Source organism: Ricinus communis, chromosome 3, assembly GCF_019578655.1.
Source record: "Ricinus communis isolate WT05 ecotype wild-type chromosome 3, ASM1957865v1, whole genome shotgun sequence".
In the NCBI taxonomy this organism is placed as follows: Eukaryota; Viridiplantae; Streptophyta; class Magnoliopsida; order Malpighiales; family Euphorbiaceae; genus Ricinus; species Ricinus communis.
Genome location: NC_063258.1, coordinates 23,846,351 through 23,862,349, shown reverse-complemented (window position 1 = coordinate 23,862,349; position 15,999 = coordinate 23,846,351). Strand labels below are relative to the sequence as shown.

Genomic DNA, 15,999 nt, shown 5'->3' with positions numbered 1-15,999 from the left:
CCAATTACTTACAGGCCGTTAGAGGTCACAAGAGTCGCAAACCCCACTTCCATTTAAGAACCCTTTTCCAGGACTTCTTTCTGTCCTTCCAACTCTATTTATTAAGGACCATACACACACAGCCATAGCCACTTACTTATGCTGGTGGTGAAAGCTCAGCCGATACAGTTCTTTGTTTTCCCTCTATTGTAATTCAGAAGCTGTTTTCCTAAGAGTTATTTAACATATTGATTGCCCTGCGGCTGTCGCGGAGTTAGGAATAAATGTTCAGAATCAAACAGTGAAATTTAAATTATTATTGAAGGGTCAAAAGATATATATATATTCATGCAGGATATGTATAAGACTTCTCATACTGGTGGTTTACCTCCAAAATTTACCCTTTTTCTTTTTCTTGTAGTTATTTTCAAAAGGGATGAGAGGTTTTTAGGGTTTGAGTACTATTTCGTTCACATCATGCATGCCAAGCTATTTGTTATAATGTCCAACATCTAGGCCTTGTTTAATCAATAAATTTTATCAAAATCTACTATTTAGTTGAAGAAAGAAAACTGGAACGAAATTTATGGATTTCTTAATTTCTTTTATTCATTAAAAACCCTTCAAGTGAGGGTTTTTAAGAGCCCACATGGGATAGGAGGCGGATTTTTATGAATGAAAATCCCATTTTCATAAATGAGAAATTGTTTCAAATCTTTTATTTTTGTGATTCAACACATTTCTACTGTAGTGTTGGAGTAGAATATCATGATTATGATAAGATATAAAATGTCCACAGCTGACTCGATACATGAATTTTATATGTAATATTTTATTTACTTTTCATTACTTATGTATCAAAATAGCGTGTGATTGATTTATACTTATTTTTTGTCTAAATTTAAGGTTAAGTACAAACTAGTTTACAACCCTTATCCTAATTCTAATGTATTTACATAAGACAATATATATATATATATATATATATATATATATATATATATATATATATATTGTAGTGAGGTTTAGTTAATAGGTATTATTAATAGTACAGCTCATACAAGGAGAAGGACTTGTGAGAGATGCATTTATGATGCCCATTTTCTGGTGCATGATTCATAACCAAGTTCTGACCTAAGGTCCCTCTGTCTTTCTAGCTTTCTATGCACCCATTTCTCTCTTCCTCAAGAATCTCAGGAAAAAAATAAAAAATAAGAGGTGGTCCACTCCAGATACAGTTGCCCAACCAGCTGCTACCTAGCTGCACCAAAGTAGTGTAGTAATGCAGCAAAAGATTTAACTCCAAACCCTCATCCCTATAAACCTGTAAAAAAAAAAAACAAAAGAAAAATTGACTGCACATTCAATACCATCATATATACCAGCACTCACTTCACTTCTTCCCTATATAGTGGAGACACCCTTAAAATTTCTCCTTTTGGAGGAGAGTGCAATGGCAGTTCAAAGAAAAACTCATGTCTTCTTTTTGTCTTTAATACTGGTTGTCTTCTCTGGAATGGACACCACCACCATTGTTGATGCTTTGGCCAATAAAGAGCAAGAGCTAGATCGAATCTCAGCTCTTCCTGGTCAGCCACCAGTTACTTTTTCTCAGTTCTCTGGGTATGTTACTGTCAATGAGAAACACGGTCGTGCACTCTTCTACTGGTTGACAGAAGCAACTTCCAGTCCTCACCACAAACCTCTTGTTCTTTGGCTAAATGGAGGTCAGTTCCTCCTCCTTGAATTACTCTTTGTTATATATATATATATATATATACACTTTCTTGTCTTCAATTGTTTTCAATAATTATGAGAGATTTGATATGCATATAGGAAACCTTTTGCATTACAATGTCTCAGAATGGGAATATACATATATATAGTTTTGAATTTAATCTTCATTTTATGAAACTTAATCTTTTGAATACGTACCACAAAATAATTCACCATCAAAGAAGAAAAATTTTCAAGTACCCAAGTGGTTAGTAATACTTGATCTTCTATTAATTTGTGTTTGGGGCAGTGGATTAGAAATTGTAGTTGGTACTATTTTATGTTATTAACTTTGATTGGAAATGGTATTGATGCCTATATGATGAGCCAAAAATATCCATACTGCCTTCTAGATATGGACGGAAACATGCAAGGCTAGTAGTCCTATCCTTTGTCACCTTCGCCCCTTGCATGTGCCCCACTCCACTCCTCCTAATATTCACACTTAAACAAACACTGCCTTAGCCTTAGGTGTCACTGCCATCTGATCCGAGAGACACCCATTATATATATATATTTGTTTAAATTTTTACGTATTTTAATCATATAATAAAATTAATACATGTATTACACTCATTATTTAAAAATTAGTTAAATAAAATAAAATTTAAATAAATATTAATTTTATATATTAAATTTTATATATTTTATTAAAAATCAAAATTAAATTATTATGTTTATTTCATTATTATCGTTTCTACTTTGTCAAACCATCATTAACACCATTATTATTAATTTTATTAATTTTAATCAAAATCTAAATTTATTTAGTTTTTAAATAAAAATTATAGATCTATTTATTAAAATAGTTAAAATTAAATTTATTTAACCTTGTAGTGGGGATTTAATCCTTTTATCCCCCATTTATCAGTTAATGCACATTAACGTAAACCATACATATCCCACAGTAATCTTCAAATAAAGCCAAAGAAAATAAATATGTAGGGGTAACCTTTTTTATTTATTTATTTTTTTCCAAAGAAAAACACCCAAATGAGACCTCGTGATCTCTTTCTGTCTGTATCTTTTTAGGGTTTTATTCCTTCTATATCAGATGTTTATTCCCTTCTATACCTCAAAAAGAACACGTAATGAGCATATATATATATATATATATATATTGCTGTAATTTATTTATTTACAAAGAGGAACTTTCTTTTGTTTTTGTCACCTAAACAGTTTCATTTGTGTCTGCACATATATAAATTATATAGAGTTTTGTTCAGAAAGATGATACCAAAAAGGCCACCAGAAAGTGCACTCACTGTTTGATGAGTCCAAAACAAGAAAGACAAAACAAAACAAAAGAAAAAAGAAATACTGCCCTCAAATTTCAACACTACAGTCTACAGTAGTGATGACCCATTAGAAATTCTTTTTTCTTTTGGCTCTAGTGTTTTCCTGGCTTCTTTTTCAGCTGACTTTTAGATAAGGAGGAACAAAGAAGAGGGTTTGTTTATTTTTTGAAAAAAGAAAATGACCTTTCCATTCATTTGCAGCTCTTTCTGCGTTCTTCTTTTGCTTTCAAGCATGCGCATTCTGAAGAAAAAGAATATGGTCATGATGATGATGATGACGACCCTGATTTTCTTTCTTTCTTTCTTTCTTTCTTTTATGTCACCAGAAATTGAGGAAGTTCTTTTCTTTCTTTTCTTTAATCATTAGACTAAAACCAATAATAGAACTGATCTTAATATGGAAATGAAATGCTGACATTTATCAAATAATAAAAGAAATAATTGGTTGAAATTCAGAACCACAAAATTGAAGATGTTCTGACTAAAAATAAAGTAATTGAAATCTTCATAAAGTTGATTTAACTACTTTTTCTTTTCATAAAACAAAAGAAAAAAAAAGGGATAGTTTTTGGTGGTTTATTTCAAAGGTATCATTAGTGTGTTTGTGAAAATAATGGAATAGAATGTGAATTTTGTGCTGAGATTCCTACACTTCTATGGCTAGAATAGTACAGTGGTCAAGTTGTTTTGGCTACTAGTATTTGTCACAGAACCCTTTAACCATTCAACTTCAATCTTGACCCACAGTTTGTCAAGTCTGACAGTAAATATATATATATTTTTTAATTTAAATAAAATTATAAAATTATATTTTATTTATTTATAAATTAAAATTTTTTAATAAAATTTCAAAATAATTTTATATCTTTAATATATTTTCCGTTCTAAAATTAAATAAACTTGAAGCATAAATCGGCATAAATTTATCTTCTTTTTATACAGAAATATTTATCGAATTTTCAATTTTTTCGATTATAAAAATTCTAATACTATATCAGAACCATTCTAGTTAAAAATTTAAATTTTGCAAGGAGACTAAGATATAAATCTCTGCTAAATTTGAGATTAACATTACTGATAGTAGACTAATTAGGCAGAAGTATAACCACTGTAGCAATCCTGATGACTTCCTTGACTAGCCACACACACATACCACTGCAATCTGCTCCTCCACTACACATGTCATGCCCCCACTTCACCTTCTGATGCAGGACTATTGTGTCTATTAGTGCAACTGAAACTTGACGGCAGTTTTAGTTTTTCTTTTTCTTTTTTCTCCTTTTTCAATTTCTAATTAGACATTATGCCTGCTGTAGTCACTTCTGATTTTTTTTTTTTCTCTTTATTTGAAGCATGTTATCTGGAAACATATTTAATGTTGTAGCGTAAGCCATTAGTCTGGATTGATCATTGATAAAAGTAAAAGAAATCAAAGTTAATTTACCTCAGAACTTTTAGTGTAAAAATGCAAGAAGACCCACAGTGTGAAAATAGAAAAATGCCCCACATTCTCCAAAAAGAAATAGTGGTCTGATAATTTTCCATGTAAAATAAATGCAGGACCAGGCTGCTCATCTGTGGCATATGGAGCATCAGAGGAAATTGGACCATTTCGGATTAACAGAACAGGCTCATCTCTTTATCTAAATAAGTATTCATGGAACACAGGTAACTGATAAAAAAAAAAAAAAAAAATACATAAACATAAAAGTTAATTGTTTTCAGGTTTTGAGAACTGGAATTCAGGAGCTACTGCTGCTCTTAGAATAATAACAAATAAATGAAATGATAAGATGTGAAGAGATATTAATCATATATAGCTTTGCTTTGGAAACTTGAATGCTTACAGAAGCAAATATTCTCTTCTTGGAGTCACCTGCTGGTGTAGGATTCTCATACACAAATACAAGCTCTGATCTTAAAGATTCTGGTGACAAAAGAACAGGTATGGCATTACCAGTATAATTGTCTCTTTTTACTTCAGCAGCTTCATGCAATAACACAAGTTATTAATTCTGTGACACAGCTCAGGATGCTCTAGTTTTTCTTCTCAGATGGTTTTCAAGGTTTCCCCAATATAAATATAGAGATTTCTTCATTGCTGGGGAAAGTTATGCAGGTACTTTTATTTATTATGTGATAAACTCCTACTTGCAGCTTTTTATAAAAATGATAAACTGAAATTGAAAATTTAAACCAGCCCACTCCTTGATTGACTACTTTAAGTTATTTATTATATGTTTTGGTCCAACCTCTTTTTTTTTTTCTTAAACTTGATATTAATCTTAATCTTTTGTACTTAGGGCATTATGTTCCCCAATTGGCCAAGAAAATTCATGATTATAATAAGGGTCATTCGCATCCCATCATCAATCTCAAAGGATTCATTGTGAGTAAAAAACATGGTCACAAAATCTAAAATCATACATTTTGCTGCAAAACTTTTTATTTTATTTTATTTTTTTCAGAAATTGAGATGATGCATATATATATATGCAGGTTGGAAATGCTGTCACAGATAACTTCTATGATAGCATTGGGACTGTTACATTCTGGTGGAGCCATTCAATGATATCAGACAGGACGTACCGATCAATTATTGATAACTGCAACTTCAAAGAAGATAATAAAACATCTGAAAAATGTGATGATGCTGTGACTTATGCTATGAACCATGAATTTGGAGATATCGATCAGTACAGCATTTATACACCAGCTTGCATACAGTTGCCTAATAAAACCAGTGTAAGATCATTAAGGCTTAAAAACACGCTTTTGCGGAGAAGGGTTTCTGGTTATGATCCTTGCACTGAGAATTATGCAGAGAAATACTTTAACAGACCTCAAGTGCAGAAGGCAATGCATGCAAATATTACAGGAATTCCTTATAAATGGACTGCTTGCAGGTGCATGTTGATGATCTTCTTGTGTACATACAGTTTTGGCCAAAAGTAGTTAAGAGATTTTTAAAGATTTGATCTTCTTATGTGCAGTGATGTTCTTATTAAGAACTGGAAGGATTCTGAGTATTCTGTGTTACCTATATACAAGGAGCTCATTGCAGCTGGTTTGAGAATATGGGTTTTCAGGTAAATTAAATTTCCAGACAGACTTGTTACAGTACCAAGCTTTTGTTCATTCTTTAATGATGATAAAACAGCTGTCTTGTCACATTGTTTTGGGAACCTGTCCAAGTCCAGAGTTATATTAATGGCCATGACTAGGAAAATAGTTTGACAATGTTTGACCATCAAATGGCTTTTGATCAGAATTGTGAAATAACATTGTTGATCATCATCATTACTGCATTTATTGTTCTCAACCATTTTAGTAGTTGAAGTTTGAAGTTAAGTGGTTCTTGAAGTGAAATTTGAAAAAGAAAGAAAAGAAAAAAAAAAAAAAGCAGGAAATATTGATGATAGTGCTTCTTCTTCTTCTATGATGCAGTGGTGACACAGATTCTGTAGTTCCTGTAACTGCAACTAGGTTTTCTCTCAGCCACCTCAATCTCACCGTTAAAACGCGGTGGTACCCTTGGTACTCCGGCAACCAGGTACGTTATAGCATAACTTTCTTATATTGATTCAGTGCACAAATTACACATATATAATTCTAAACTCATGATTCTTTTAATCATTATTCTGATAATTTTTTTTATATTTTGTCATATATTTAATATTTAACAAATTAATAATATTATTGATTAATAAATTTCTAAAAAGACCAACTTCATTTTTCATTAGATTATTTTATAAATTTTTATTAATAAATTTTAAAAATTACTAAATACAAAAAAAAGTTAGACATTATTATATATAAAAAGAATAAATTTTTTTTTATACGTCCCATCAAAGAAAGAAATAAAGTGAAAAATACATTCCCCTATGAAAGAAGTACAATCATTATAAAATTATTTTAGAACATAAATATTTTATTTTTGGTTGGTAATTATCAAATTATATTTTCACCAATTCTTCATCGCATCTTTGGATTGAACAGGTCGGAGGATGGACGGAAGTGTACAATGGGCTAACCTTTGTAACAGTTAGAGGAGCTGGACATGAAGTTCCACTGTTTCAACCAAGGCGAGCATTCATTCTTTTCAGATCATTCTTGGCAGGAAAAGAACTGCCCAAATCTTGATTCTTGTCATTTTGCCTATTCCTCCAACAGAACAAAAATAACAAAAAAAAAAAAAAAAGATTTGAGAGCAATTGGTTTTTGCTTCAAGAAGGTTTAGTGGAGCAATCCACATAACCTTATTTTAAACCCCTCAAAACAAATGATGACGGGTGAAGAAGCAACTAGGGTTTAGCAATAATATCATTCATTCAAAAGTGTAATTCAGAGTTTCTAAGACAATTTGTTGGTAGTTTAATTTATAGACAGCAGCAACTGCTATTTCAGATGGAGGACATGGGTACTGAGGTCAAAATGTTCTTACAATCTCTAATGCAAAAACAATAGAGACCTGAGGTTTCCAACAAAATGAAAATTTAAAAGAAAAAAAACATTTTGACATCACTTTCCAGAGCTCCCATTCTCACGAAACTCTTTCATTTAAGGCACCAAATGTGCTTGTTTAGCTTTTCTTCCCCATCATTTCTTAAACTAGCCTGATGAGCTACCCAGTTCTACTTCTAACTTACTTGCCAACATCTCTTTTTCCTATTTGTATAAAATGAGGTAACATTTTAAAGGATGCAATCTGCTGGTTGCAGAACAACAATGGAGATCATAAGTGCCAAGCTTTGTTATTCTATAAACATTAACTAGCGTTGGAATAAGAAACACGGTAAAATTAATTCCCAATCACAGAACAAACAAGCGCTTCTAACCGGCTCAATCACAAAACTTTAAGCTTGCTTCAGACACCAGTCAGAGAAATATGCCTTTACTTTAATCCATCGCTCATGCCCGGTGGCATTCCCAGGCTTTGAGCAAGATCGCTCATTCTTTCTTTCATGGCCTAAAAGACAATACAGCCAGAATTTAATATAAGAATAACAGAATATACAGTGCTTTGATTTCGCAAGAATAAGATATCCTACCTGGACACTTTTTTGGTGTGCATCCTTGTATGCCTCGTTAACTAAAAGGGAGAGTTTCTGCATTTGACAAGAGACAGATCTTTAGTTTCTTGACATGTGAAATAGAAGACTGAATTGAGATATCTCAGACAGCAGCACCCATTCTTGTCCCAAATGATCAGCCATCCATGAAATTGGTTGGCCAAAACAGAACCAATGGGACTACATAATACTGTGTTCTTTTCTATTTCTTTCATAACACATAATATTGAAATTTGAGATAGGGGAAAGAACAGAAAACATGGCAAGGAAGGGGAGAAAAGAATTACTCCTGCCTGCAAACTTCCATGTCCAATGTGTATCAAGAGTAAGTGGAACACACAAGTTGCATTAAAAAATTGATGATATCATTAGGCCAATATCTCTCACATGATCACATGTAAACAAAAAATAAAAAGATAAAATGCAAAATATCAGCTAAACTATGGCTACTTACTTCTGCACCTAATTCCATTGCAGCCTCAGTGATCTCTGTGCGTACAGGTTGTTGGTTTCCAGATAATGTTACCTGAAAAGCAACATCAAAGTCAAACTTCAGTTATGTCCAATATTGTTCGCAATATTGATATGAAGAGATGCAACTAATGTTTGCAATATTGATGACCACATAGATTTACTTCTTCCCACAAAACACACGATATTTTGAAATCTTAACATGAAAGCACCCCAGAGGAAAAATCAATATAGAAGGTCTGGCTACGGGAGTAGCCTACCCTAGGTCCATTAGCTTTCAAGACATTTCCTTTACAACTTGATATAACTGTTTCTTCCTCTTCCTCAAATATTAACCATCATTTAATGATAACATTTTTAAAAATAGTAATCTAATAAGTTACATTTCTAGGAAAAAAAATTTGGAGATATCCACCCCAGTCTGCCCGCTTGCCTTCACTTTATATAGCATTCTTTTGTTAATCTAAGCTTCATATCAACTTCTAACAATAAAGTTTTCTTCATTCAGAAACTGATAACCTTGATCTCGCATCACAAGGCCACAATGATTCATTCCGATGATGATTTCACAACTATTCCAGAATGGCTGAGCTAAAAAAGAACCAGGTAAAGCCATCATCCACCATAAACAAACTAATAGGTCAAACGAACAAGTGTTGCAGTCCAGTTCAATCTAAGCCAACACAAATTTAAGGCTAAAAGCATATTTTTAGCATCAGTTTAACCAATTTCTGCCTGTCAATGACCATTTTGCCAGCAAACAAAGTAGCACATTCTGAATAGGCAACTACTGAAGATAAACGCATGGAGATTTGCATAGAGAATGTACACACATACAAGGCAACAGATAAAACATACGTGCAATGCAACCATGAATGCGTTTGCCTATACATAAACATGCACTAACTACATATATGATATCACGCAAGTGAACATAAAAACAATAGGCAAAATCATACCTTAATTAGCTCACCTTCACAATAACCATCAAACTCTGCTCTGCAAGACCAACAAATTAAAAATAAATTACATCAAATCAAGATGCACCAGATTAAGAATTCGCATAAATAGCAAAACTCCAAATTCGGTAAGATTGGACTAATCTATAAGCCGTACAAGGCAAGTTCCTTTTGCACTTTAACTGCCTCAACTTGGACAACCATCTGCGCCTTCTTCACAGTCTCATACAAATTTTGCATGTTTCCAAGAATTCCTGCCTAAAATCAATTAGTGGAAGCAATATTAGTCTCCAATGATGTGATAAGAATAACAACCTCTTCTATTACAGAGAAAAAGAGAGCGACTATTACTATAATTGCAGATGATAACTATGGGTTCTAAGTGAAAGAAATAATTGAAGATGCAAAGTCATTTCCATATGAAAAAGTGAATTGAATAAACAGGGTTCATTTCTGTTTGACCTTTCTAATTGGTCTTAGCCTTGAACAGATGACTCTTTTTTTTTTTTTTCACTGACAAAAATAACGCAGATCAATTATCGACATTCAAATTTCCAAACTTTTACATGTTATGAACAATTTTCTACAAAAAGGAAGACAATGTCACAAACTTCTATAGCCTCTTCATTTAAATTCATCATCAGAACATAGGCACATGTATGGATGACAACTGCAAGATTGTCAAAGAAGTCTCAGATTTAGCACTTCTAGAAGATGTTTCAGCCAATCCAAGGATAAAGTTTTAAGTTTTTAGTAGAGTAGTCGAGCCAAAATGCTCATATTCTCGAGCACTCGAACCAATTCATCTGTTTATGTACATTCTTATGCATATAATCTGTTTATATTTATATACATTCTTGAGAAGCAACAAATTATGGAGCCTCCATATACACCTAGCCCTATCCAAAAGAGAACCCTATCCTAGGGAATTAAACTGAGATGAAACAATATGGGAAATGCTAGAACATGCATTTATCACAACAGAACAGATTGCCTAATGTAAGTGTGATGCAAATTTATCAATTACTAAGGTAAAAGAAACTTAAAATTGAAATTCTGTTTATGAAGTTTAATAAAGGAAGCATGGTTGCCTTTGATTGTTCGTCACTTTTTTCATTATTATCCTTTTTTCCTCCAAATAAACCATGTACACGGAGAGATCTACTGCAACGCCGAGATTTCTGGTGACCAGGCCAAGATACAAGCTGCTGACCTACTAGATTTGCATTTAGGCTTAGGTTACCTGAAAGCAAGGTACACAATAAAGTTACCACCCTTTTGACATCCAAAACTGAGAATAGAACTCTCAGCATCCCATTATACAAACATCATTACATACATATGGAGGAAAACTCAACGGCAGATACTTAATTACTAGCAATTATATTTTCTACCGATTAAATCTGACAGCCAAAGAAAAAAGATTCATAACACATAGTAGAAAGCAAGACACATAGTAGAAAGCATGGCAAAGTCAAATAATTGTGAACCAAAAACATATCTAGCTGTATGTATATCAGTTCTTACTTTTACCAACAACTATGCAAGAACAATTAGTCATTGATCATGACATGCCATTACTTCTAGCAACACTACACTACTTGGTTTTTAATGTACAAATACAAACTACTTTAATATGATTAATTAATAGAATACATAAAAACCAAGAAATATACATTGAAAAAAGTATATATATATATACATAGAAAAAAGAGATAGACATAATCAGAAATGCATAAAGCTTGTCTACAAGATCTAAGATGCGGTAACCACTCTAAAAAATGGATCTTTGTGCCAAACAATTTTACATAAATATTTTATTTCATCTTAAACCTTTAATATAGCATATTTGAAATATACATACATATAACCATTTTTATTATGTGGAGGCAAATTTTCTTAAGATAGGACCTAATAGAATTATACCTTTATTGCAATGTAGAGTTTATTTTAATTTATAATTGGACCAAGTTGGACCAAAATTTTTTATGACTATAGATGTTATTCCTGTATAAAACATAACTATAGAAAGGTTCTACATTACTGTATTTTCATGTTTGACAGCAAATTCATCTCCAAATAAAAAATACCTGAATTTTGGTTAATTATAGAACAACCATTCTGTAAAGTTTATTTTCTTATCAAGTTCTAATCTTTTCATTATATCTCTTTTTAAAAGAACAGCACAACAAACCATACATCAAAACCAAAAAAGAAAATTGCACCTGCTGAAATACCACATTTCTTTTTGTATACAAATCACTCAACTGAAAGCAACAAAGCTACATTTAACATTTTTTTTCCAAAAACTAATGTTGAAAACTGTCAAATAATCATAGTACCAGCCAAAGAAATCAATTAAAAAAATAACAATGATGGGTAAGCAAGAAATCGTTAAGAAGTTCACTTTATTTTTGCTCCATTATGTCAACCAAACGGAAGATAAAGATAGAGAAGAAGATTACCTATAGGAAACGAAGAATGGTTCGGTTTTTTCCAATCAGCAAGTCCATTTAGGTTAGAAACTCGGGCAGCAACTGCACTTGTTGATGCCATTTTTTGCGAATTGGGACCGAGAGATGGTGCTTTTAAGAGGATAAAGTGAGATTTTCACTTCTTTTTTTTCCCTCTTTTTATATTATTCAGCCGATCAGCTCTCTTTGTGTTATTCTTTTCCTTTAATGGAATAAGTTTCAATTCAGCCCTCAAGCTTTACTAGTTGTAATTTTTACCTCTGTACCTGCTTAGCTCCTAAACTTTTTGAGAAGATGCAATTTGATCCTTATTTAAGAAAGTGACTTGCATGCATTGTAAAGTCTAATAACCACCCGGCACTTAATGTGTGCTCAATATGACTACTCAAACTTTTATAAAGGCTCAGTTTGATCCTTTTCTTAAAGTAATTTAATTGTAATTGAGTTATCTAATTAAATTTATGTGTTAAGTTTTTTATATGCATTTTAGATTTTTAAAATTAGTTGGTTGAGCAAATAAATAAGCTAATAATGGTTCGGTTTGGTATTGATAGTGGCAATAATTTTAGTTTCTTATACTGCATATTTTTTGGTAATGATGGATTAAATCGTTTACGAGAGTTGGCGATAACGGTGTATATTTATTCTTAATTGATGGATAAAAGTAATAATGTAGAGACTAATTAAAAACGATGATGATAGTATTGAATTATGACTTCTTATATATGCTTTTTGTTAGTTATAATGTAAGTGATTTTTATTTTAAAGGTGTTGGTGGCAACAATAAAAAAAAGGTATATTATATCTCAAGTTGGTTATGATGGGTTTATCAGTTTGTGTGGTAATTTTAAAAATCTATTCACTACTTTTAATTTTAATTTTAATTTTGAAATAAAATAAAATTTAATTTAACTTTTTAATTGTTACAAATGAAGGAAGAATATAATGTACATCATCAAAGAAAGTCTAACCTAAAAACAAAGGAAATATGACTATTTATACTCTAACATGGAAATGACTATACTACCCTTACAATAAACATTTAATTACAGTGTTTAACATTCCCCCTCAAACTCACGATGCGATTGCAACAAGCATCAAGAGTTTGTCAGATAGAAAATGAAAACGTGAAGTAGTTAAACATTTTGTAAACAAGTCCGCAAGCTGTAAGGAAGAAGAAACAAAAGGCAATGTCAAGGTGCCATTCTAAAGGTGATGACGGGTAATATGATGGTCGATTTTGATATGCTTGGTCCGTTCAGGAAAGACCGAATTGTGTACAATCTGAATAGCGCTCTTATTATCATAATGTAAAGGAGTCGGTTGCCGCAGAAAGACACCCATATCAGCAAGCAACCATCGCAACCAAACTATTTCACAAGTAGTGGGAGCCATAGCGCGATATTCAGCCTCCGTTGAAGATCAAGAAATAACGTCCTGCTTCTTACTTTTCTAAGAGATAAGGGAATCACCTAGAAAAATACAAAATCTAGTAGCTGATTTGTTGTCAGTGAGATCACCGGCCCAATCAGCATCAGAGTAAGCACATAACTCTAAAGATGAAGCAGATGAAAATAGAAGAGTCTGAAACTGAGTGCCGCAAAGGTATCTCAAAATGCAAAGAACAGTAGCCCAATGAACTGTAGTAGGAGAAGTAACAAACTGACTGACTATATGAACAGCATATGCGATATCAGGACGAGTCATAGTATTCCAACAACAGTCTGATACAGACTCAGATCCAGTAGTAGAGAACCATCAGAAGCAGAATAACGAGCGTTGAGCTCAATCAGAGTATCAACAGTCTTATTATAAAAAAGGAGAGCACGCTCAAAAATATCAGAAATATACTTAGACTGAGAAAGAAGATACCCTTTTAGAAAAGAAGCAACTTCAATACCCAAGAAGTAACGAAGGGAACCCAAGTCCTTCATAGTAAAACAACGAGTCAGTTAGGACTTTAACAAACTAATCCCGACAACATCATCACCTGTAATAATCATATAATCAACATATAGAGAAAGCAAAACTCAACCAGCCAAAGTACATTTGACAAACAGTGCAGAGTCATGGTTGCTAGGATGAAAACCAAGTGAAGTAATCACCCTCGAAAACTTCTCAAACCAAGCACGATGAGCCTGTTTGAGACCATAAAGAGCCTTCCTAAGTTTGCAAACTTCACTAAGATGATGATCAAGACTAAGAGAAGGAACCATATAAACTTCTTCGTGAAGATCGCCATTCAAAAAGGCATTTTTGACATCCATTTGAGTTATATCCCAACTGCGAACGGAAGCAACAGCAATAAGAGTTCGAATTGTAGTCATTTTAGTAACGGGAGAAAAAAATTCTTCATAATCCATGCCATATTCCTGAGAATAACCCTTAGCTATTAAACGAGCTTTATACCTTTCAATAGACCCATCAGACTTAGTTTTAATCTTATAGACCCAACGAGAACCAATAGCATATTTACCTGCAGGAAAGGACATTAAATCCCAAGTATGGGTTTGGTGAAGAGCGGTTAACTCCTCAGCCATGGCACGCTGCCAAATAAGATCAAGAATGGCTTCTTTGAAAGATGAAGGTTCAGAAAGACGATGAATAGAAGCGAGAAAAGAAACAAATGAACTCGAATAATAATAATAATTAAAATTAGGTTGTTTAGTGGACTTACGATTGCATACAAGATAGCGAGGTTCGATAGTATCCGCAGTCTCAAAAGGTGATTGGGCGGAGTGTGTAGTAGAGGAGCCAATAGAGGTGTCAGGAATGCCAGTAGAGGATAGCTCATCAACATCAGTAGCAAAAGAGTCAATGTGGATAAGATCATATATAAATATATGGTGAGGACGGTCAGGAATTGCAAAATAAGGAATATGTTCAAGAAAAATAACATGACAAGAAACATATAATTTATGACTGACTGGACCAAAACAACGATACCCTTTTTATCGTGCACCATAACCAAGAAAGACACATATAGTAGATCGAGATGTTAGCTTACTACGTTCAACATGAAAAAGAAGAACAAAACATGTAGAACCAAAAACACGAAGAGAAGAATAATCTGGCAGACGACCATACAGTCTTTCATAGGGAGACAAGCCGGAATTATGAGAAATAGGAATTCTATTGATTAAATGAACATAAGTAAGAACTCCTTCCCCCCAAAATTCACTAGGAACACTAGCAGACAACAAGAGTGATCGTGCAATCTCTAGAATGTGCCTATGTTTTCTTTCAACAACTCTATTTTGTTCAAGAGTATCAGTGCAAGAAGTTTGGTAAATTGTACCATCTAAAGCAAGTAGATCCTTAAAAGCATGAGAAGTATACTCTCCCCCCAAATCACATATAAAACATTTGATAACAACTAAATGTTAGGTTTTCACAAAAGATCGAACTCATTATAAATGCTAAAAAAGTATGAACGACGTTTCATAAGATAAACCCAACAATAACGAGTGCAATCATCAATAAAAGATACATAATAGCGAGAACCCCCTTTTGTAGAAACAGGAGAGGGTCCCCATACAATAGAATGAATAAGATCAAAATGAGCAACAAATATAGTAGTGCTTTTAGGAAAAGGCAATGCAGTAAACTTGGCTAGTTTACAACCACTACAATCAGAAATATCATGAGATTTCAAATTTCCTAAAGCTCCTGTAGAAACTAAAAATTTTAAATGAGACACAGAAACATGACCAAGGCAAGAGTGCCATAAATAAAACACAGACGAAGAGGGATTCAAACGAAAGGATGACATATTCATACCAGGAACAACAGCCGCAGTGTGAGGGGTTTTGAGCTGATCCAATACATAAAGTCCTCCTTCTCTATAGCCGATCCCAATCACTTTCTGAGACTGTGGATCCTGAACAAAACAAGCAAAAGAAGAAAATGAGATTGAGCATCCAGTATCATAAATCTGACCAACAAAAGCAAGATTCAAAGCAAAACTAGG

At 32.9% G+C, this 15,999-nt stretch overlaps 2 protein-coding genes across 2 annotated transcripts; one reads left to right on the top strand and one right to left on the bottom strand.

Annotated features, from left to right (window-relative positions):
* The first annotated feature begins 1,014 nt into the window (after positions 1-1,014).
* Positions 1,015-7,587, top strand: LOC8264839 (serine carboxypeptidase 24). The gene is made up of 9 exons (XM_002529356.4): positions 1,015-1,706; positions 4,614-4,721; positions 4,903-4,998; positions 5,080-5,172; positions 5,357-5,442; positions 5,553-5,959; positions 6,047-6,142; positions 6,501-6,606; positions 7,053-7,587. Exons 1-9 carry the CDS (start codon positions 1,433-1,435, stop codon positions 7,194-7,196), a joined length of 1,410 nt encoding a protein of 469 aa, XP_002529402.2. The 5' UTR covers positions 1,015-1,432; the 3' UTR covers positions 7,197-7,587.
* A 111-nt stretch (positions 7,588-7,698) lies between these two features.
* Positions 7,699-12,224, bottom strand: LOC8264840 (nucleoid-associated protein At2g24020, chloroplastic). The gene is made up of 7 exons (XM_002529357.4): positions 12,021-12,224; positions 10,647-10,798; positions 9,713-9,813; positions 9,556-9,595; positions 8,580-8,651; positions 8,105-8,161; positions 7,699-8,022 (listed from the first exon to the last, which is right to left on the bottom strand). The coding sequence occupies exons 1-7, from the start codon at positions 12,109-12,111 to the stop codon at positions 7,948-7,950; spliced, it is 588 nt and encodes a 195-aa protein (XP_002529403.1). The 5' UTR covers positions 12,112-12,224; the 3' UTR covers positions 7,699-7,947.
* Positions 12,225-15,999: the final 3,775 nt, after the last annotated feature.

What these genes read in the sequence shown, in the direction of transcription:
- LOC8264840 (XM_002529357.4), bottom strand. Translation starts at nt 12,111, where the DNA reads ATGGCATCAACAAGTGCAGTTGCTGCCCGAGTTTCTAACCTAAATGGA. An exon ending in GTGCAAAAGGAACTTGCCTT is followed by an intron (nt 9,596 to 9,712) that starts GTACGGCTTATA and finishes TTGGTCTTGCAG; the next exon opens with AGCAGAGTTTGATGGTTATT. An exon ending in CAATGGAATTAGGTGCAGAA is followed by an intron (nt 8,162 to 8,579) that starts GTAAGTAGCCAT and finishes TGTCAAATGCAG; the next exon opens with AAACTCTCCCTTTTAGTTAA.
- LOC8264839 (XM_002529356.4), top strand. Translation starts at nt 1,433, where the DNA reads ATGGCAGTTCAAAGAAAAACTCATGTCTTCTTTTTGTCTTTAATACTG. An exon ending in TGCTGGGGAAAGTTATGCAG is followed by an intron (nt 5,173 to 5,356) that starts GTACTTTTATTT and finishes TTTTGTACTTAG; the next exon opens with GGCATTATGTTCCCCAATTG. An exon ending in CTTGGTACTCCGGCAACCAG is followed by an intron (nt 6,607 to 7,052) that starts GTACGTTATAGC and finishes TGGATTGAACAG; the next exon opens with GTCGGAGGATGGACGGAAGT.